Consider the following 17,330-nt stretch of genomic DNA (forward strand, 5'->3'; position numbering starts at 1 on the left):
TGACTCAAATTTATATCTCTAATTGATAAATGGTCAAAGGTTATGAACAGACTATTTTCAAATGAAGAAATTAAAGCCATTTCTAGTCATATGAAAAAATGCCCTAAATCACTATTGATCAGAGAAATGTAAATTTTTTTTTCACTAAATCTTTTTTTTATTTAATTTTTTAATTTAATAATTACTTTATATTGACACTCGTTTCTGTTCGATTTTTTTTCCCTCCCTCCCTCTACCCCCTCCCCTAGATGGCAAGCAGTCCTTTATATGTTGGATATGTTGCAGTATATCCTAGATACAATATATGTTTGCAGAACCGAACAGTTCTCTTGTTGCATAGGGAGAATTGGATTCAGAAGATATAAATAACCCGGGAAGAAAAACAAAAATGCAGATAGTTCACATTCGTTTCCCAGTGTTCTTTCTTTGGGTGTAGCTGCTTTTGTCCGTCATTTATCAATTGAAACTCAGGTCTCTTTGTCAAAGAAATCCACTTCCATCAAAATATGTCCTCATACAATATCGTTGTCGAAGTGTATAATGATCTCCTGGTTCTGCTCATTTCACTTAGCATCAGATCATGTAAGTCTCGCCAGTCCTCTCTGTATTCATCCTGCTGGTCATTTCTTACAGAACAATAATATTCCATAACATTCATATACCACAATTTACCCAGCCATTCTCCAATTGATGGGCATCCATTCAGTTTCCAGTTTCTAGCCACTACAAACAGGGCTGCTACAAACATTTTGGCACATACAGGTCCCTTTCCCTTCTTTAGTATTTCTTTGGGATATAAGCCCAATAGAAACACTGCTGGATCAAAGGGTATGCACAATTTGATAATTTTGGGGGCATAATTCCAGATTGCTCTCCAGAATGGTTGGATTCGTTCACAACTCCACCAACAATGCATTAGTGTCCCAGTTTTCCCGCATCCCCTCCAACATTCATCATTATTTTTTCCTGTCATCTTAGCCAATCTGACAGGTGTGTAGTGGTATCTCAGAGTTGTCTTAATTTGCATTTCAGAGAAATGTAAATTAAGACAACTCCAAGGTACCACTTATACACCTCTCTGATTGACTAAGATGACAGAAAAAGACAATGAGGAATGTTGGAGGAAATGTGGGAAAACTAGGACACTAATACATTGTTGGTGGAGTTGTGAACTGAACCAAGCATTCTGAAAAGCAATTTGGAACTATGCCCAGAAGGCTATCAAACTATGCATATCTTTGACTCCATCAGGGTCTCTACTTGGCCTTTATCCCAAAGATCATAAAAAAGGGAAAAGGACTCATGTGCAAAAATGTTTGTGGCAGCCCTTTTAGTAGTGGCAAGAAATTGGAAACTGAGTGAGATGCCCATCAGTTGGGGAATGACTAAGTAAGTTATGGGATATGAATGCAATGGAATGTTACTGTTCTATGTTATTGTTTTAGAAAACAATCAGCAGGATAATTTCAGAGAGGCCTGGAGAGACTTACATGAACTGATGCTAAGAGAAGTGAATAGAAGTAAGAGAATATTGTACAACATGTTTATGTGATGACCAATTGTGATGGACTTGGTTCTTTTCAATAATGAGGTGATTCAGGCCAGTTCCAATAAACTTGTGATAGAAAGTGCCATCCAGATGAGGACTGTGGAGATGAAATTTGGATCACAACATAGTATTTTCATCTTTTTTGTTTTTGTTTTTGTTGTCTTTCTCATTTTTTCCTTTTTAATCTGATTTTCTTGTGCAGCATAATTATGGAAATATGCATAGAAGATTTACATATGTTTAATATATGTTAGATTAATTGCTCTTTAAGGAAGGGAGGGAGAAAAAATTGGAACACAAGATTTTACAAGGATGAATGTTGAAAACTATGCATATATTTTGAAAATAAAAAGCTTTTTTAAAAAGATGAACAAGATAATTTTAGAAAGGCTTTTGGAAAGATTTGCATGAATTGAAGCTGAATGAAAGAAAAAGCACCAGGAATGCATTGTACACAGTGACAACAAGATTGTGTGATGATCAACTATGAAAGATTTGGTTCTCAGCAGGTCAGTGATCCAAGACAATTCCAAAAATTTTTGGATAAAAAATGTTGTTTCTTGCTTGTTTTTTTTCTCTCATTTTTCCCCCTTTTTTAATTTGATTTTTCTTCCAGTATGATAAATGTGGAAATATTTAGAAGAATTGCACATCTTAACTTATATTGGATTGTTTATTGTCAATGGGAGGTGGGGAGAGAGAGAGAAAAATATGAAACACAAGGTTTTGCAAGGGTAAATGTTGGCTACACCCAGCAAAAGAACACTGGGAAATGAGTGTGGACCACAACATAACATTTATACTCTTTCTGTTATTGTTTGCTTGCATCTTTGTTTTTCTTCCCAGGTTATTTTTACCTTCTTTCTAAAATCAATTTTTCTTGTGTAGCAAGACAACTGTATAAATATGTATACATATATTATATTTAACATATACTTTAACATATTTCACATGTATGGGACTACCTGCCATCTAAGGAAGGGAATGGAGGAAAGGAGAGGAAAAGTTGGAACAGAAGTTTTTGCAAGAGTCAATATTGAAAAATTAGCATATGTTTTGTCAGTAAAAAGCTATTTTAAAAAAGGGTAAATGTTGAAAAATATATTTATTTGTATTTTGTTTTGTTTTTATTAAAAGCTTTTTAATTTTAAAAAGATATGCATGGATAATTTTTATAATATTAACTCTTGCAAAACCTTGTGTTCCAAATTTCCCTCCCTTCCCCCACTCCTTAACATAATCAATTTATAAATAAAATATAATATTTTGCTAAAATGTTTATTATAATAATAATAAAAATATAATCTATTTTGTGTTCAATAATGAGCTTCAGTTCTTTGGCCGCAAATTCTCCACAGATCTAAGAGGTAAAATATCCTTTGTTCTTCTAAGTTTTTTGCATGTATTTTGAAAAATAAAAAACTATTATTTAAAAATTATTATTAAAAATTATTTTAAAAAATAATAAAATTATTATATGATCTTCTATATCATATAGCAATGGAATGTAGGAATCATATTTAGTGGCCCATTTCTATTTGGGCTTGAAAAAGTGCCCAAAGCACTCCATCTCTTATGTAACTGAGGCTAGACAAGGGAAGTTCAGGCATTCTCTGCCAGTATACTGAATGGAAGCTTGGGAGAGAATTCTTCTAGCCATGTGCAGAATGTTGCCACATATGATGAAAAAGAGTCCTTTAATTGGTTGCTGAGCTTCATCAGAACTGATGACTCAGGGGCTTGCTAAGGGAGGTGACTAAATTCCATCATTGACTGCTGATTCAATGGATAAACCCTTTTCCCCACCCCTCACCCCCATATCTTTTTCTTTTTGGCTTCAAAGAATGAGGATAGCTTTGAGCTACCTCGTGAGGATTAAGTAGGGGCATGATTAGCATAATCTCATTCTCTCAACTGGCTAGCTTTCAGTTGGAACGTGAGCCTCTTGCCTAGTGAAAGTCTAGAGCTTCTTGTACATAAAGGCCCACCAGTATGGGCTAAACATGTATAGCTAAAAAAGAGGCAGACTAGATATGTCTAGTGTCTTCCCCCCTTAATCTTAAGAGAGATTTTTATTCTTTCCAGGAAGGAAAGCAGGAAGTTGAAGGTCTTTAATAAATTGAATAAACTATGGCATAGTTTCTTTGTTTGTCTCTTGACACATTTTTACTATTTGCTTTGTCTGAGATCATGATGTTGATTCCTGGTCTTTTTTTTTTTTTTTAATTAGAATGAAGCATCATAAATGTTGTTTCAGCTATGTAAAAAAAAATAATAATAAAGTTCCATAAAGCAATAGAGAATAAAGATAGGGGATGGGAGAAACTATTGCAAAATAAAGTCATAAAGAGAGGTTGAAACCAGAGAGCAGAGTGCCTTAAATGCAGGACTGAGGAGTTTGTAATTTATTCTAGAGGCAAATTCTGGAAGTTGTTTGAGCAGGGTAATAATATGACCAAACTTAGGCCTTAGGAGAGTTTTGTTTTGTTTTGATTTTTAGCTGTATTATAGACTAATGTAAGGATAAAGTGGAAACAAGACCAATTAAGAAACTATTACAATAGTCCACAAGAGAATTGGGAAGGACAAGAATTTGGGTGGTAACTGTAAATGGAGTGGAGACAAATTCATAGATGTGGTGGGGGTAAAATGGACAGAGTTGGCAGCTGACTGGATATAGAGAATGAGGGTTAAGTCTTAACCCTGAGGTTTCTAGTTAGGGTTATTGAGAGACTAGTAGGTCCATTAGTAGAAATTGGAAAGTATGAGGGGGAACAGATTTAGATAAACTTGTTCCTATTCACTAACCTGTCCAGAATAACTTTTTGTGTGGATGTGTGGATGTGTGGATGTGTGGATGTGAGGATGTGAGAGAGAGAGAGAGAGAGAGAGAGAGAGAGAGAGAGAGAGAGAGAGAGAGAATGGCTATAGAGGAGGAACGGAGGAGGGAGGGAACCATGAATGTTTCCTGATAGGAAGTAGGGGTAGCAGGTTCCACTCTAAGAATCAGGACTAAGACAGTTTTGATTCCTAAAATTCACTTTCTGAGTGGAAGAAAAGTAGAGCTGTGGACTTGGGTGACAAAACTCACAGATTCTATCTTTGGACCAAGATGCCTGGCCCTATCACTTCTGTTCTCAAAAACAGGACATCAGATAAGGGAACAAAAATGATGAGAAGAGTAGTGGTGATTGCACCAAGGAGGATCACATTCACCATCCTCTTTCTTTCCTCCTCAGGAAGGAGAACTTTTCCCTCTGCTACATGGCAAGGATCCTTTCATTAATTCTGTTTTTGTGTCTGTAATTCCTCACAGGTTGGAGAGAAAGATAAGCAAGGAACCCAGATGTTGTACCAACAGATCCCCTTTCCTCAAGACTCTTATCAATTGAGTTCTAAATAATACTGGCCTATCTTTCCTCAGATCTAACCTCTGCTTCAATTCCTCTTCTACCCCTCAACACTAGTAGCAGTTCCCCCATTTGGTTTCTGGGTTCCTCAAGGGCAAAGAGAGCATCTTGGAATCTCTCCACCAGTCTTCCACACAGGATTGTCCAAACTGAAGGGTGGTCAAAGTGAAGTGGGGAAAGAAAAGTATAATGATTCAGAACTTCATATTAGTTCTGATAGGAAAAGGGGAAGGAGGTGTGCAGTACTTTTTGAGAATTAGAGAAACAGTAGGAGACCAGCCCAAAGTCTGTTTCCCCAACAGCAGAAACCATGGTCGATGGTTTCAATGGGTGCAGCCTGGATTTTGCAACTCTCAGTCTTAGACAAAGCTTGTTTCAGAAGTTAGGCTGAGGATTACATATATAACATGGAATGACTATTAGCAATATTGGGCCTATCCAACTGTGTCTATCTGACATTTTGCTACCAAGAACACCAAAGCCAAAGACAAAGGACATCTCCAGCCTAGAGTCATCATTAATGCATCCTTGGTGGAGGACACAATCCATCTGGAAGAGGTAGATGGGGAAATGAAGTTTGTGATTAAGGATAATTTCAATAAAAATCTCAATATAGGGACTTCTCCAGGGTCCCTGGATCATATAACTGTGACAACTGAAGATGGGAAGTTTGATTTAAATCAGATTGGCCAAATTTCCTTGAAATAGCCTCAGCTAATTTTAGTAAACATGACCAATTTCCCAGAGTGTATTGCTGCAGCTATCAAGACCATAAGAGAAAATGGAATGAAAGTGAAACCAACCCAGAAGTTGATGGGACAGTAATTCAGGTACCAATTCCCAAAGTTACAAGGGAACACAGTGAAATGCTGATCAAGCTTGCAAAACAGAATACAAAAAAGGCTAAAGATGCCCTGAGAAAAGCACCAATCAATACAATGAATAAATTGAAGAAAACCAAGGATAAAATGATAGAAGGTACAATTAAACAGATTGGACAAATGGCAGATGATACAGCAGCTGAAATGGATAAGCATTTGGCACTGAAGACCAAATAACTCCTGGGATAAGAAAGAGGCTCCTTACAAGGCCAGCTATTGGAAGTCTGCAGGAGTCACAGTGCCCTAGTTTGTAGTTTAGGGCCAAAGCTTTGGAGCATTGCAGTTGACTAAATTCTTCTCTCCTGTGCTTCTCGCTTTACTTTTAGGAGGTGTCCTTTTAAATGTTTTATTCAAGCCAAAAGATTATATTCTGTCTCCTGCAACAGCATCAACTTATATAGGACCGGACCATTATAACTCTTAGCTGACCTTGTGAACTGGTTTCATGCTAGGATTATCAGCAGGGGCAGTCTCTGAAAAGTACAGTAATTTACTTAACCCTGAGCAATCACTTCATTTGTGAATGCCCTAGCGTTACCCTGTACTTTTCATTGCCAGTCTCTCCTAATTCCCAACCTGTCAGAGAATCCTCTCGCCACTGACCTTTGCAGTGTCAACTAACTTTAACCCGACTCGCCTCTTCTGAGGCCTTCAGAAATCTCTGGCTATGATTTATGATTTCATAAACTGTAATGGGCTGAAGCTTGAGTTGATGCACTGAGGTCCCAAGCACATGAGGCTAAATAGTAATTGGACCATACTCTATTAATATATAAGCTTGGAGAAAGAATGGCCCCTGCCCACTCTTTGTGCAAGTCCTGATGTGTTGTATAGGAAATGATGATTTTGGTGGGTGGAGGGAGAGGGGCGGAGAGAGAAGCGAAAAGAGACTGCTGGCTGGTTCCTGTCGCAGCTGCTCACATTGCTATCACGATCCCCCTTCACCTCCCCAAAGAATAAAGATTGAAGATTTTCCCTTAACCTGAATTCCTGACTCTGGCTGATTTTAAAATACACAGTCATCACAGTAAACCATAGTTTAATAACTGATAGGGTACTCAAGAACAGTCATGGTCAAACTTAAAGTCTTTATTATACTTGCTCACATATTGCCCTGACCTGTTAACTCCCAAGTGAACACCAGGTCTGTGAGAGAACCATGTGTTCACTATCGAGCTCTTTACCTCTCTTGGCTATCCCTCCACTTGGCTCAGCTATCCCAGGATAAAGAGAGCGACCTCCTGCTGCGGTGGGCTTAAAAAGGGTCCGTGAGGTCACACACACAGCCAATCAGAGAGGGAGCCGTCTCCCATTAAGAAGCTATCTCAATATGACCAGGATCCTGCTCATGGGGCAGTCCCTAGCCTGGCGGGACCCATTTGTAAAAAGACCCTAACAAGCCTCCACTAAGTAAATACTTGTAGTTGTAAAATATACCTCTAGGCTGTTTCCTTCATTTCATGTTCCTGAGGGAGTAGGAATATTAGTAAATTATGAATATCTTGATTTTCTGCTTAATACTACCTCAAAGAATATTTAATGTGGACTTATTTTCTTCCTTTTGAATGAGAAAGTGGGTACATATCATGCCATTAATCGTTCCTGGGGTGGAACTCCACGTTCACTGTTGGGGAACTTTACCTGTAATTCATGTTCTGAATCCAGACCTCAATATTAAATGCCTCTGTATTTTGCCTGTAGTGGGAGTTCGTTGAACAATAAAGTCTAAATAAAATGAAATGAATGAAAACAAAAAGAGAGAGAGAATTAGAGAAGCAGGGGAGGATGGTCAACAAAGACTTCATTTCATACTAATTTCCACCATTCTAGAGTCAATCAATAAACATTTATTAAGCACTTACTATGTGTCAGGCACTGGGTTGAGTGCTGAGGATTCATAGAAAGGAAAAAGTAGCTCACAGTCTAATAAGGAAGACTAGATGCAAATTATGTACAAAACAAAACAGATACAAAATAAACTGTAAATAATCACTCCAGCCAGACTTCCCTATTTGCCATCTGGTCCACACATTCTGAGATTTCCTGATAATATGCATTTGTTCATTCAAATCCCTATGCTTTGGAATTCCCCCACCCACTTCCTCCAATTTTTGAATTAATTCTTTCAAGTTCAAACCAAAGGTCACCTCTTTCATGAAGCCTTGCCTGATCTTCCAGAGGAGTAAATTGAATAGTCTTTTTATGATCTTTTTTATGTACTTGTAATTATTTTTTGTTTTTGTTCCCCTGTGTTAACAGAATTTACTTTATTGGTCTCTAAATTGTGTGAATAGCTAGAAAAAACAAAACAGGCCTAGAAACAGGTTTTTAAGAGATCAACTAACATTTTAATTAATTACTTTCAGAGTGAGAAATACAGTTTGCAAACTGGAAGCTCTTCTGAGCGGGAAACCTCCCGCTGTTGCAGGAGAGAGAGAGAGAGTTTATACACAAATCATAACTGGGAAAGGATGTGGAAGGTAGATTATATGACAATCATTTTCAGAGCCTGAGTAGTTTTCCCATGATAAGCCCACAAGTACAGGACAATATGGGTATTTTCCAATTCTATGGAAACAGTTCTTGAGTGTTTCAAATCCCCAAGATTGTTTTCTACAATCTTCAGTTTACTTCACTTAACATACACAGGAGAGTTGTCAAGAATTGATTGATCATTTCAAGGTGAAATGTAAGACTGAATCCCAAGTCAGAGTCTGCTGAGAAAATGGTAGCTCTGAAAAATCTAGATGTATATTCATTATATATACATCATATTGATAATTATGAAAATCATAATAATTTTCTTCACACCTATATCAAGGTTTCATATCTCCAAGCTAATGAATGAAAAGACCCTGATCCCCAAAGCCCTGGAATAGCAATGCTTTCAGCTCAGTGTCTTCAGATAGAGAAAGGAGCGCTATGGATTTGCTTCCTGAAGGTGCCACAGCCATAAAGCCCCAGGAAAAAAAAAATTTTTTTGCCACCAAAGTCTTTGGTGCTATCAAATATTTCAACATCAGAAACTGTTATCATTTCATTAATGGAAATAACATTAAAGAACTGGCATTAATATATGCTTTGCCATATGCACCTAAAAAAGTGATGGCAAATAAGTTAGCTGAGTTTGAGTATTGGAAGAACTATCTTCTCCAAGTTGATCATCTCCAGTTCCTTCTTACATAGCATGAACTTTAAAACCTTAACTATCCTGGTTGCCCTCCTTTGGATTTTCTCCAAATGACCAACCTCCTTCCTAATGTGGTGCCCAGAACTGAACATAATATCCCGGATGTTGTCTGACCAGATGGAGTCCAACAGGATTACTATCTTTTTTATTCTAGAACAGACTTTCTTAAAAATACATTGATTTCCTTGGGTGTTATTACACTGACTTCATATTAGGCCTGAATTGACACAGCAGGCTCTTAATAAAATAAAACTGCTGATTATACAATATATTCCCTTTTCCTTCTTTAACACACATAGATATGTGTCCTGAAATGACATGTTGTGAAGGGATAACTGGGTACTGAGAATAGAACAAGAATTCAGAGTATGAGAAAGATCAGGATGTTTAATAATATTTCAGGAAAGAAGTGCTGCTGCCCCTTGACAGAGCTTTCTGATTTCCTCCTCAGTCCCTCAACTCATATAGGAAGTCACCTCATATGGGACAGGATGCAGGTGGCTCTGGAGCTTTATGATATCACAAGCAATGAATCTGAAGTTGTAGAGAGTATAATTGAAAGGGGCTAGTGTTGTTAGTCTGGAGAGTATAAGTCAAAATTCACCTAAGTACAGCTCCCCATTCCAGATATAACCAAGAAATCAACAACAAATGATATTAATATTTCTTTATTCCAAGTCTTATACAGTATGCCATTTTAGATCCATCCACTCATAGTTCCATCTCTCATTCACTTTCCTTTCATTCTCCCTTTAAATATCACCTCTGGTCTCTCATTTTTCTCCTCTTTCTATTTTCACTTGGGCAAGGGCCACCAAATTTAAACCCCCACCATATTCAGTTGCCTAACTACAATGAGTATACCTCTCTCACATTACCAAAAATAATTTGTAGAGAAATACCAGTCTATGCATTTGCACAGCTTTGATGTAAAGATGTGTAACTGTAATAAGACTTCTTCATCTTGAAAGGAATTGATTTTATTTCCAACCCTTTGTTCAACTAGCAGATCAAAGTACAAGGTTCACTTGATCCCAGCTTGTGAAACCAACATCATTTGGAAATGTCTTTTTTAATCCTGGGCCCAAATACATAGAAGTCTACTTTTCTGTCCAATAGTCAGAGGCTGTTCTTGACAGACCATCCTTTTGGAAGCCCTTAAATTCAACTCAGCAATTACAACATTCCCTTAAATGTCCAGTCCATGTTCTATTCCATGAAACTTAAACTCTTTCTTCTTCCCACACCTTTTTATAGCCTTAGGTTGTGATACCTTTTGCGGTTCAAAACAAACAAAACTGATATTCCAGAACAGTTTCTAAGTTTAAAAACAACAACAACAACAACAACAACAAGACAGTATTACATAGTACCCAAGATTTCTTGAGCTAAAGTTTTCTAGTTACAGTAGGAGACTAATGAGGCAATGTCCAGCATCAAGGAAAAATAAATGATCATTTTCTTCTCTGCAAGAGAAAACACTAAGGAAACAAATATAGACCCAAACAGAAGGTATCATCACCTCAGCCTCAAGGACCTCAGTCTTTGTCATTCCAAATGATAATATAGAGACAATATAGAGAGTTCCAGCAGCCTAACAGATAAGCAGGCTGAATTCTAGGGTAGCAAGGAATTCTAGATTCCTTTCTAGAGCCAACATGTAATTTCCCAATTTTTGCACAACCAGAGCTAATTTGAAAAATATCAGGTTAGGTCCCAGACCCAACTCTACAGTGATAAAACATATAATTTTATATTCACCATGAAGGATCCAGTCCTCCTTTTCTAGGTGACTAGGTATGAACTAACGAAATTTCTGGAGGTTACCAGCCCCCACTTTGGAGTAATGCAGAACCCCAAAACTTCTTACAGAGCCACGGTGAAAGATTTATTTTCTCTACATCTAGATCACTGAAGGGATTGTTCTGTTCAACAGGCACAGAGAAAAGCATTGATTTAAGAATTACTTTCCAGAATGGCATGGCTTGGCTTCATTACCCCCATAAGATTCTGAAAATGCTGTAGAATAGAGGTTCTTACCTCTTGTAAAAATTTTTTTAAAAGTTTCTTTACGTAAAATGCCTATAATAATAATAATTATATGAAATATTCAAGCTCAGGTACAAATGGGTCCCCAGGCTTGGCTCTGCCAGCAGAGCTATAACCTCACTTTACTGTGGATCACTTCTAGCCACATAATTCCCTAATGGGTGTGGGGGAGGAATGAGGAAATGCGGAATATGGTTCCTTGTGAGAAAAAAATCATCAACTTCACCCAGTAACTCCAATAAATTATATTTATAGAAGAACTGAAATTAGGTGCTAGGAGTTGAGTTCTGTTCCCTGCCAGGCAATCTAATTCTTCTTAGGGAACTAGGCAAAAAATCCCAAAGGGAAGAGATTTTGGCCAGCAAAATAGAAACAGACCTAGAAGATCTGCTACCCCTGCTCTCCCCAAAGTGAAAAACTGCACTGAGATCAACATTAGAACCAAAAAAGGGTAAGGGTAAGGGTAAGCTGAGCCACAAGCCTGGCCCTCAACAAGGGGCCCTCAAAACATGGTAATGGACTTTGGTGTTGGTGGCGGCACCATGTTTCTGTCGAAGATGCAAGCGAAGTTGACTCTTGTGGCGGAAATGCAGGTTGCATGGCTCGCACTGATGGATAAAAGCGGAGAGTCACAATTGGCAACGTGCCACAGAAGAAGCAAATACTGTCACAGTCTGTAACCAAACCTACCATTTTCACTTTTAAACTCTAGAATAAATAAATTTTCCTAAAAGTGCTGCTCCCCGATCATCAGTTCTACTCCCTAACTAGATCCTGAATGGCAAGTTACTTTCTATTCACCCTCCCTACTCCCCTCTCAAGTGGGACCAAAAAAGTCTGTTCTTGTTCCCCAATCTTGATCCTCACTCTCCGCCCAACAACCATTTGTTATGTGCTCCCATAACTCACTTCCAGAATTCTCCAACCTACTTGTCCTCTCCTCTGCTCTCGACTCACCCATCATTCCCTAAAGACACTGATGGGCAGATTTTCTCTTAGAGGGATTGGCCCTATCCAATCCCTAATACTCACGTGATACGGTTTCTCCCCAGTATGAATGCGCACGTGGCTCTTCAGTGTCTGAAGGTGACGAAAGCGAGTTCCACAGGTAGGACAGGGGTAAGGCTTCTCCCCAGTGTGAATCAGCACGTGTGCACGAAGGTGTGCCACCTGCGCCCGGAAGGATGGATAGCATTGGGGATCAGCCATATTTTCAACTCACTCACCACCTTTCATCCTCTCCCATTCTCTTAGCCATTCGTTCCCTCCACATATTGAACCAAGCTTTAGTCGATTTGGGACCTTTGAATGCGCCTACTTAAAGCGAGCCGGCTAAGTATATAATCTGCCCATCCCAGGACTCAAATCTTGGATCATTTTAGAATTCTTACTTAGAACTCTCCCGAGCTTCCTCTCCGCAACCCCGGTACCTGCACGAAGCGAGAGCCACAGGTTTCGCATTTGTAAGGCTTCTCTCCAGAATGGATGCGGCTGTGCGTTTTGAGATTGGCAGGTCGGTTAAAACGCGCCCCGCAAACAGCGCAGTGATAAGGCTTCTCCCCTAAGAAGAGGAGGAAAGAAGGAACTCGAGCTCTGACCTTTGGGTTCTACTAGAGCGGGCTGGTCCGGGGCTCTCCTTCCCATCCCCTTGATCTCTCCTCTTTTTCTGTGTACCTGTGTGCACCGTACGATGACTGGCTAAGTTGCCTTTGTAGCGGAAAGCACACCGGCAGAGCTGACACTTGTAGGGCTTGTCTTCGTTCCCCAGGCTGAGGGGGTCAGTGCTCGCGACTCCACTTCTACCGGGCAGCCAGGCCTTCCCTCACAGTGTTGGTAGTTGAAGAAATTATTCCCTGGGAAGGGAATGCAATAGTAACCGTTTTTAGGATACTCTCTAGAATTGTATTCTCTACCGGGTAGTGATTGATTTCTATTCCTGAGCCTAACTCCTTCTCTGTGACAGCCGGTAGAAAACGCCTCACTCTAGTCCTATGGTTGTTTCGAAAGAAACTTGTCTCTTTGAATTGCTTATTATTGGGATCCCGGAGCAAGGGAGAGAATTCTCACCTGGTCGGGGACAGGACGCTTCAGAAGGCAATCCGAGTTTTCTCTGGCTGGGAAGCATGAGCAGCAAAGGGGGATCAAGCGCCGGGGAGAGCCTAGGGATGGGGGAAGGGAGAGCAAAAGCTCTTCTGAGGGAAAAAAAAACTACCCTCCCACTCCCAAACGAGAAGCTGTATTGGATCTAGAGTTGATCTAGACTAGAGGTATGCCCGTAGTTCCCATTTAGAATCTAGATTAGTGATTGAACTATTTCGCTACTTACTAAAGACAAAGCCTCAAGTGCTCGGTAGACACCTTCTCTCCGCATCTCCTAGGACCACGCCCCTCCAAATACCACTGGGTCCCAACTCCCTGAGACCACACTCTTTAGGTATCACCTGGCATGCCTCCCCCAACCTTCCGAGTTCCCAATGCCCTCGAACCTGCTCCCAGTCCCGGAACAGGAACCCTCCTCCCCACTGCTGCTACCGGCCTCTTCGCCACTGGCAGGCTTTACGGAACCAGTTGGTTCGGCAATAGCGTCCGCCTTGCCAGCCGGGGTCCCTGCTTGGGCCATCCTGGAGTTGAGAATGATGAACTTGTATTTCTTCCAGTTGCAGGCTGAGGGACCAAGACTAGGTGGGCTGTCTGGGATAGGAGGACCATGGAAACAGCTGTGGGACTCTGTTGGGGGGTCCGGGTGACCCTCAAAGCGGTGAGGGCTACCTTCTGGAGGGGCTGCTGACATAAGAGGTGCCTGTGATTCTGCATCAAGTGGTTGCAGGGAGATACCTATGGGCTCATAGCTGTGAGATAGAAGAGTTGAGGTTATAGAGTTTGGAGATGGAGGTGGCCTTAAAAATTCTCTGCTTCAATTCCTTCAATTTACAAATGAGATAAAATCAAGCAATGTTGCTAAAGCAAGGACTGACTTTGACACTCCCCTGCTGAATGACTTCTAGTGGCTCTCTAGGATCACATACAATCTCCTCTGGCATTTAAAGTCTTCCACAATCTGGCTGTAACCTAGCTTTCTAGCCTCCCTTTCCACTCTCTACTCTCCAGCCAAACTGGCCTTCTTCACACACAATATTCCATCTCTGATCTTTGTGCTATTATTCCTGGAGTACTGGCTGTACACTGCTTATAATATACTTCTTTTCCTTATCTCTTGGAATCTCTAGTTTCCTTCAAGCTCAGCTCAAGTACCACCTTCTACAGATTCCTTTCCTGATATTACCTTCCTCCCAATTTCTCTAAATTTTCTGCATGTACGTGTTGTCTCCCACATGGAAGATAATAATATACTCTTTGAGGGCAGAGACTGTCATTTTTGTTTTTCAAATTAACAACACATACCACGGTACCTGTCACTTTAGCAGATGTATAATAAATATTTGTTGAATCATCACCCTAAGTTATACTACTAGGAAGTGAGAGAGCCAGACAATTTTGACCAAACTTAATCCAATCCTCCAAGTCAGTCCACTTAAGTAAGAGGAAACTAATTTAGATTCTTCTATGGTAAGCAAAACTACTAGGCCCCTGCCATCAGGTCAATTTTTTTTTTTTAATAGAAAAGAAAATTGAGGCTCAGGGAGGTAAATTGATTTATTTCCAAGGTGTTGGAACCTCTAATTTTTTCACTACCTCCAAACCTACAATCTTCTTAAATATTCCCCAACCTGAAATGAACATCCTTTTCTCAACTCCTCTGATAGCTCCATTGTGGGAACCCAATCTTACTCAACTGTCATCTCTCCTTCCAAGCTTCCTCCCTCCAAACTGCCTCCCCCTCACCTTGCCTGGATGAATCGGTGACAGGCCTCTACTACATGGTCCATCTGTAGGTATGTAGCTGCTGCCAGGACGGCGGAGGCATTAGCAGGTGAAAGGAGTAGACGTGAAGTGTACATAAAATCCAAAAGGGGGGCAAAGCCACCAGCTTCAGGACCCCCAGGTAAGGAAAGAAGGTCCATTCCCACTCCTGCCCGGCCACGGAAAATCGAATAGAAGAAGCCACTGCGGGCCAGACAAAGGGGAGGTGAGTTTTATTGCTTCCTTAGGCCAAAACAATCTCACAATCGAGAATGCAGGTATTTGATGCGGCAGGCAGTTCAGTTCCAGAAAGCCAAAACAAAAATAATCCTCTGCTACATAAACTCTGAGATCCACACATTGGACCCGTGGGCTCTGCTTTTAGTGAATATTTTGCTCCTCCCAAGTAAACCTAATTTTTCCAATGGCCTCATTTCTTCAATCCAGGTAAATTTTCTCCAAATCCCACATCAGTCTAGTTCGCCCTTTCCCTACTTTCAGTCAGGTCCCGCCCCTGATCGAAGAGCACATTCCTCCCCACCTCTCCACAGAGCCGCCCTCTCGAACCTGCAGGCGATCAAGACAGCCTTGTGAGCCCGGAGGGCCCGACCTCCCACTAGCAACGTGACATCGGTGAGGACCCCTCGAAGGCGCAATTCGTTCAGGTTCCAGAGCACATCTGTTGCATGGCGAGTGAATTCTCGGACGTAGCCTAGACTCCCCACTGCTGCGGCGGCCGAGTTCATGATGAAGGTGGCCTGAAAATGGATGAGACGTGGGAGTCAAAAAACTAGGGTCTTTGTTCCTTTTTTGATTTTGATTTTGAATAGGCAGATTCCTAGTCTGGGCATTTCTTGTTCCCCTGGAACGGCCTCCCTCTCCTCCCCAACCTTTTCTCAAGATATAAGTTTCCTGAAGCTTCTGCAATGCCCATTGCCTTCGGACTTAGTCCTTCTTCCCCACCTCCCATCTGCCAAAGTGCGGCTCTTTCCAAGATCTGGTGCACCATTCACCAGAATCCCAATTCCCTATCCCATGCAGGGGAAAATTCAAAAAAACCGCTTTTGGAAAACTCTAGACGCATCCAATTATTAATGATATTCTTCACTTAACAGGAACTAGCAAAGTGGTGTTAGTTAATGACATTCCCAAAACCTAGACTTGGAATTTGATCTAAACTTGGCATCTTGTTCCTCTCTTCTCCTCGACTCCTACTATATTTCCCCAAATCCTGCTCTTTGCCCAAATCTATCCAGAGACGTCAGAGACTCCTGAGATCTTCGCCTCCCCCCCTCCGCCCTTTTCCGGACCCTGAGTTCTGCTAGTCTTACTCCCTCCTTCACATTATGTCTAACTCCCCGGGTCCCTCTTTTTCTAGCCCTACTTGCCCCTACACTTCTCAGGATCCCTGGAGTGCGTATTCCCCTCTGTCTTTCACCCCCGTCCGGCAGGGGCTGCGGTTTCTGCTCTTGCTGGGATGGGGCGGGGTATCTCTCCCAGTCCTGACTCTTTATCCCGGCGGGATGTTGGGGGCGGGAGGAGGGAGGAGGGGAAGTATTTGGGTCGGTATCCTTCCTGCCTGCCTAGATGGGGGAGACTGGGGGTGGGACCCTGGAAACTGAGGTAGTGGCATGGGAAAAGTGTGATCTGCTGGTCCAAGAGGAATAACGTTAAAGGTTAATGTGAACCGGAATTTAGGGTTAGAGAACTCTGAGGTATTGCAGTGTCTCTTTGAAAGACAGAGAAAAGTTTTAGGGTATTTAGGAGAACTGGGGGAGGCCTTTGGGGGTCAATTAGCAACTTGCGTAGGCAAACAGCGAGAGGGAAATGGGGTATAGCCGACTAAAAGAATCCTGGCAGGGAAAAGAAAATTCCCAGCTGGAGTCAAACATCCCAGTTCAAGAGGTGGAAAGAAAAGTTATTGAGAACAGAAAGTTTTTGTCCCTAACGTCTAAGAATCCCTACCAAGAAGGCTAGCCTCAACCCTATACTTTATGTAGCTGCCACGTAGCTATAGAAAATGTTCATGGCCGGGCCTCGAGGGGGAACCGGGGAGAGAGTCGGGGAGAGGAGACCTGATAGGGAGAGGGAGTGAAGGGAGGGGCGGATGTGATTTCTAGTCCATTTCCTGCCATTGTACTGGGACAGGACGGACAGTCCAGCTGCTTCCGCTAGAGAGGGTGGGGAAACCCCCCAAGCCAGGGCGGAAGTCTGGAGAGAAACGGAGGGGACATGGCATCTCACCAACTCGAAGCTATAGACTTTTCCCCTTCTGCCAGACTCCACTCTTCAAGCACTACGATTTGTGTGTGTGTGTGTGTGTGTGTGTGTGTGTGTGTGTGTATGATTGATATTCTATACGTTATCTTATTCCATATTAACAATTTCGA

The 17,330-nt window shown here is 41.2% G+C and overlaps 1 protein-coding gene and 1 pseudogene across 1 annotated transcript; one reads left to right on the forward strand and one right to left on the reverse strand.

Moving 5' to 3' along the window:
- The first annotated feature begins 4,699 nt into the window (after window positions 1-4,699).
- On the forward strand, window positions 4,700-6,029 carry LOC127559070 (ribosome-recycling factor, mitochondrial-like; annotated as a pseudogene).
- A 3,653-nt stretch (window positions 6,030-9,682) lies between these two features.
- BCL6B (BCL6B transcription repressor) lies at window positions 9,683-16,985 on the reverse strand. Its single transcript, XM_051995886.1, is given in 9 exon segments — window positions 9,683-11,687; window positions 12,112-12,249; window positions 12,510-12,640; window positions 12,754-12,852; window positions 12,855-12,932; window positions 13,147-13,238; window positions 13,566-13,928; window positions 14,923-15,144; window positions 15,508-16,985. Coding segments are annotated over 9 exon segments (1,422 nt in total). The 5' UTR covers window positions 15,687-16,985; the 3' UTR covers window positions 9,683-11,567.
- Between the last annotated feature and the right edge of the window lie 345 nt (window positions 16,986-17,330).

This window comes from Antechinus flavipes, chromosome 4 (genome assembly GCF_016432865.1).
Source record: "Antechinus flavipes isolate AdamAnt ecotype Samford, QLD, Australia chromosome 4, AdamAnt_v2, whole genome shotgun sequence".
Classification (NCBI taxonomy): domain Eukaryota; kingdom Metazoa; phylum Chordata; class Mammalia; order Dasyuromorphia; family Dasyuridae; genus Antechinus; species Antechinus flavipes.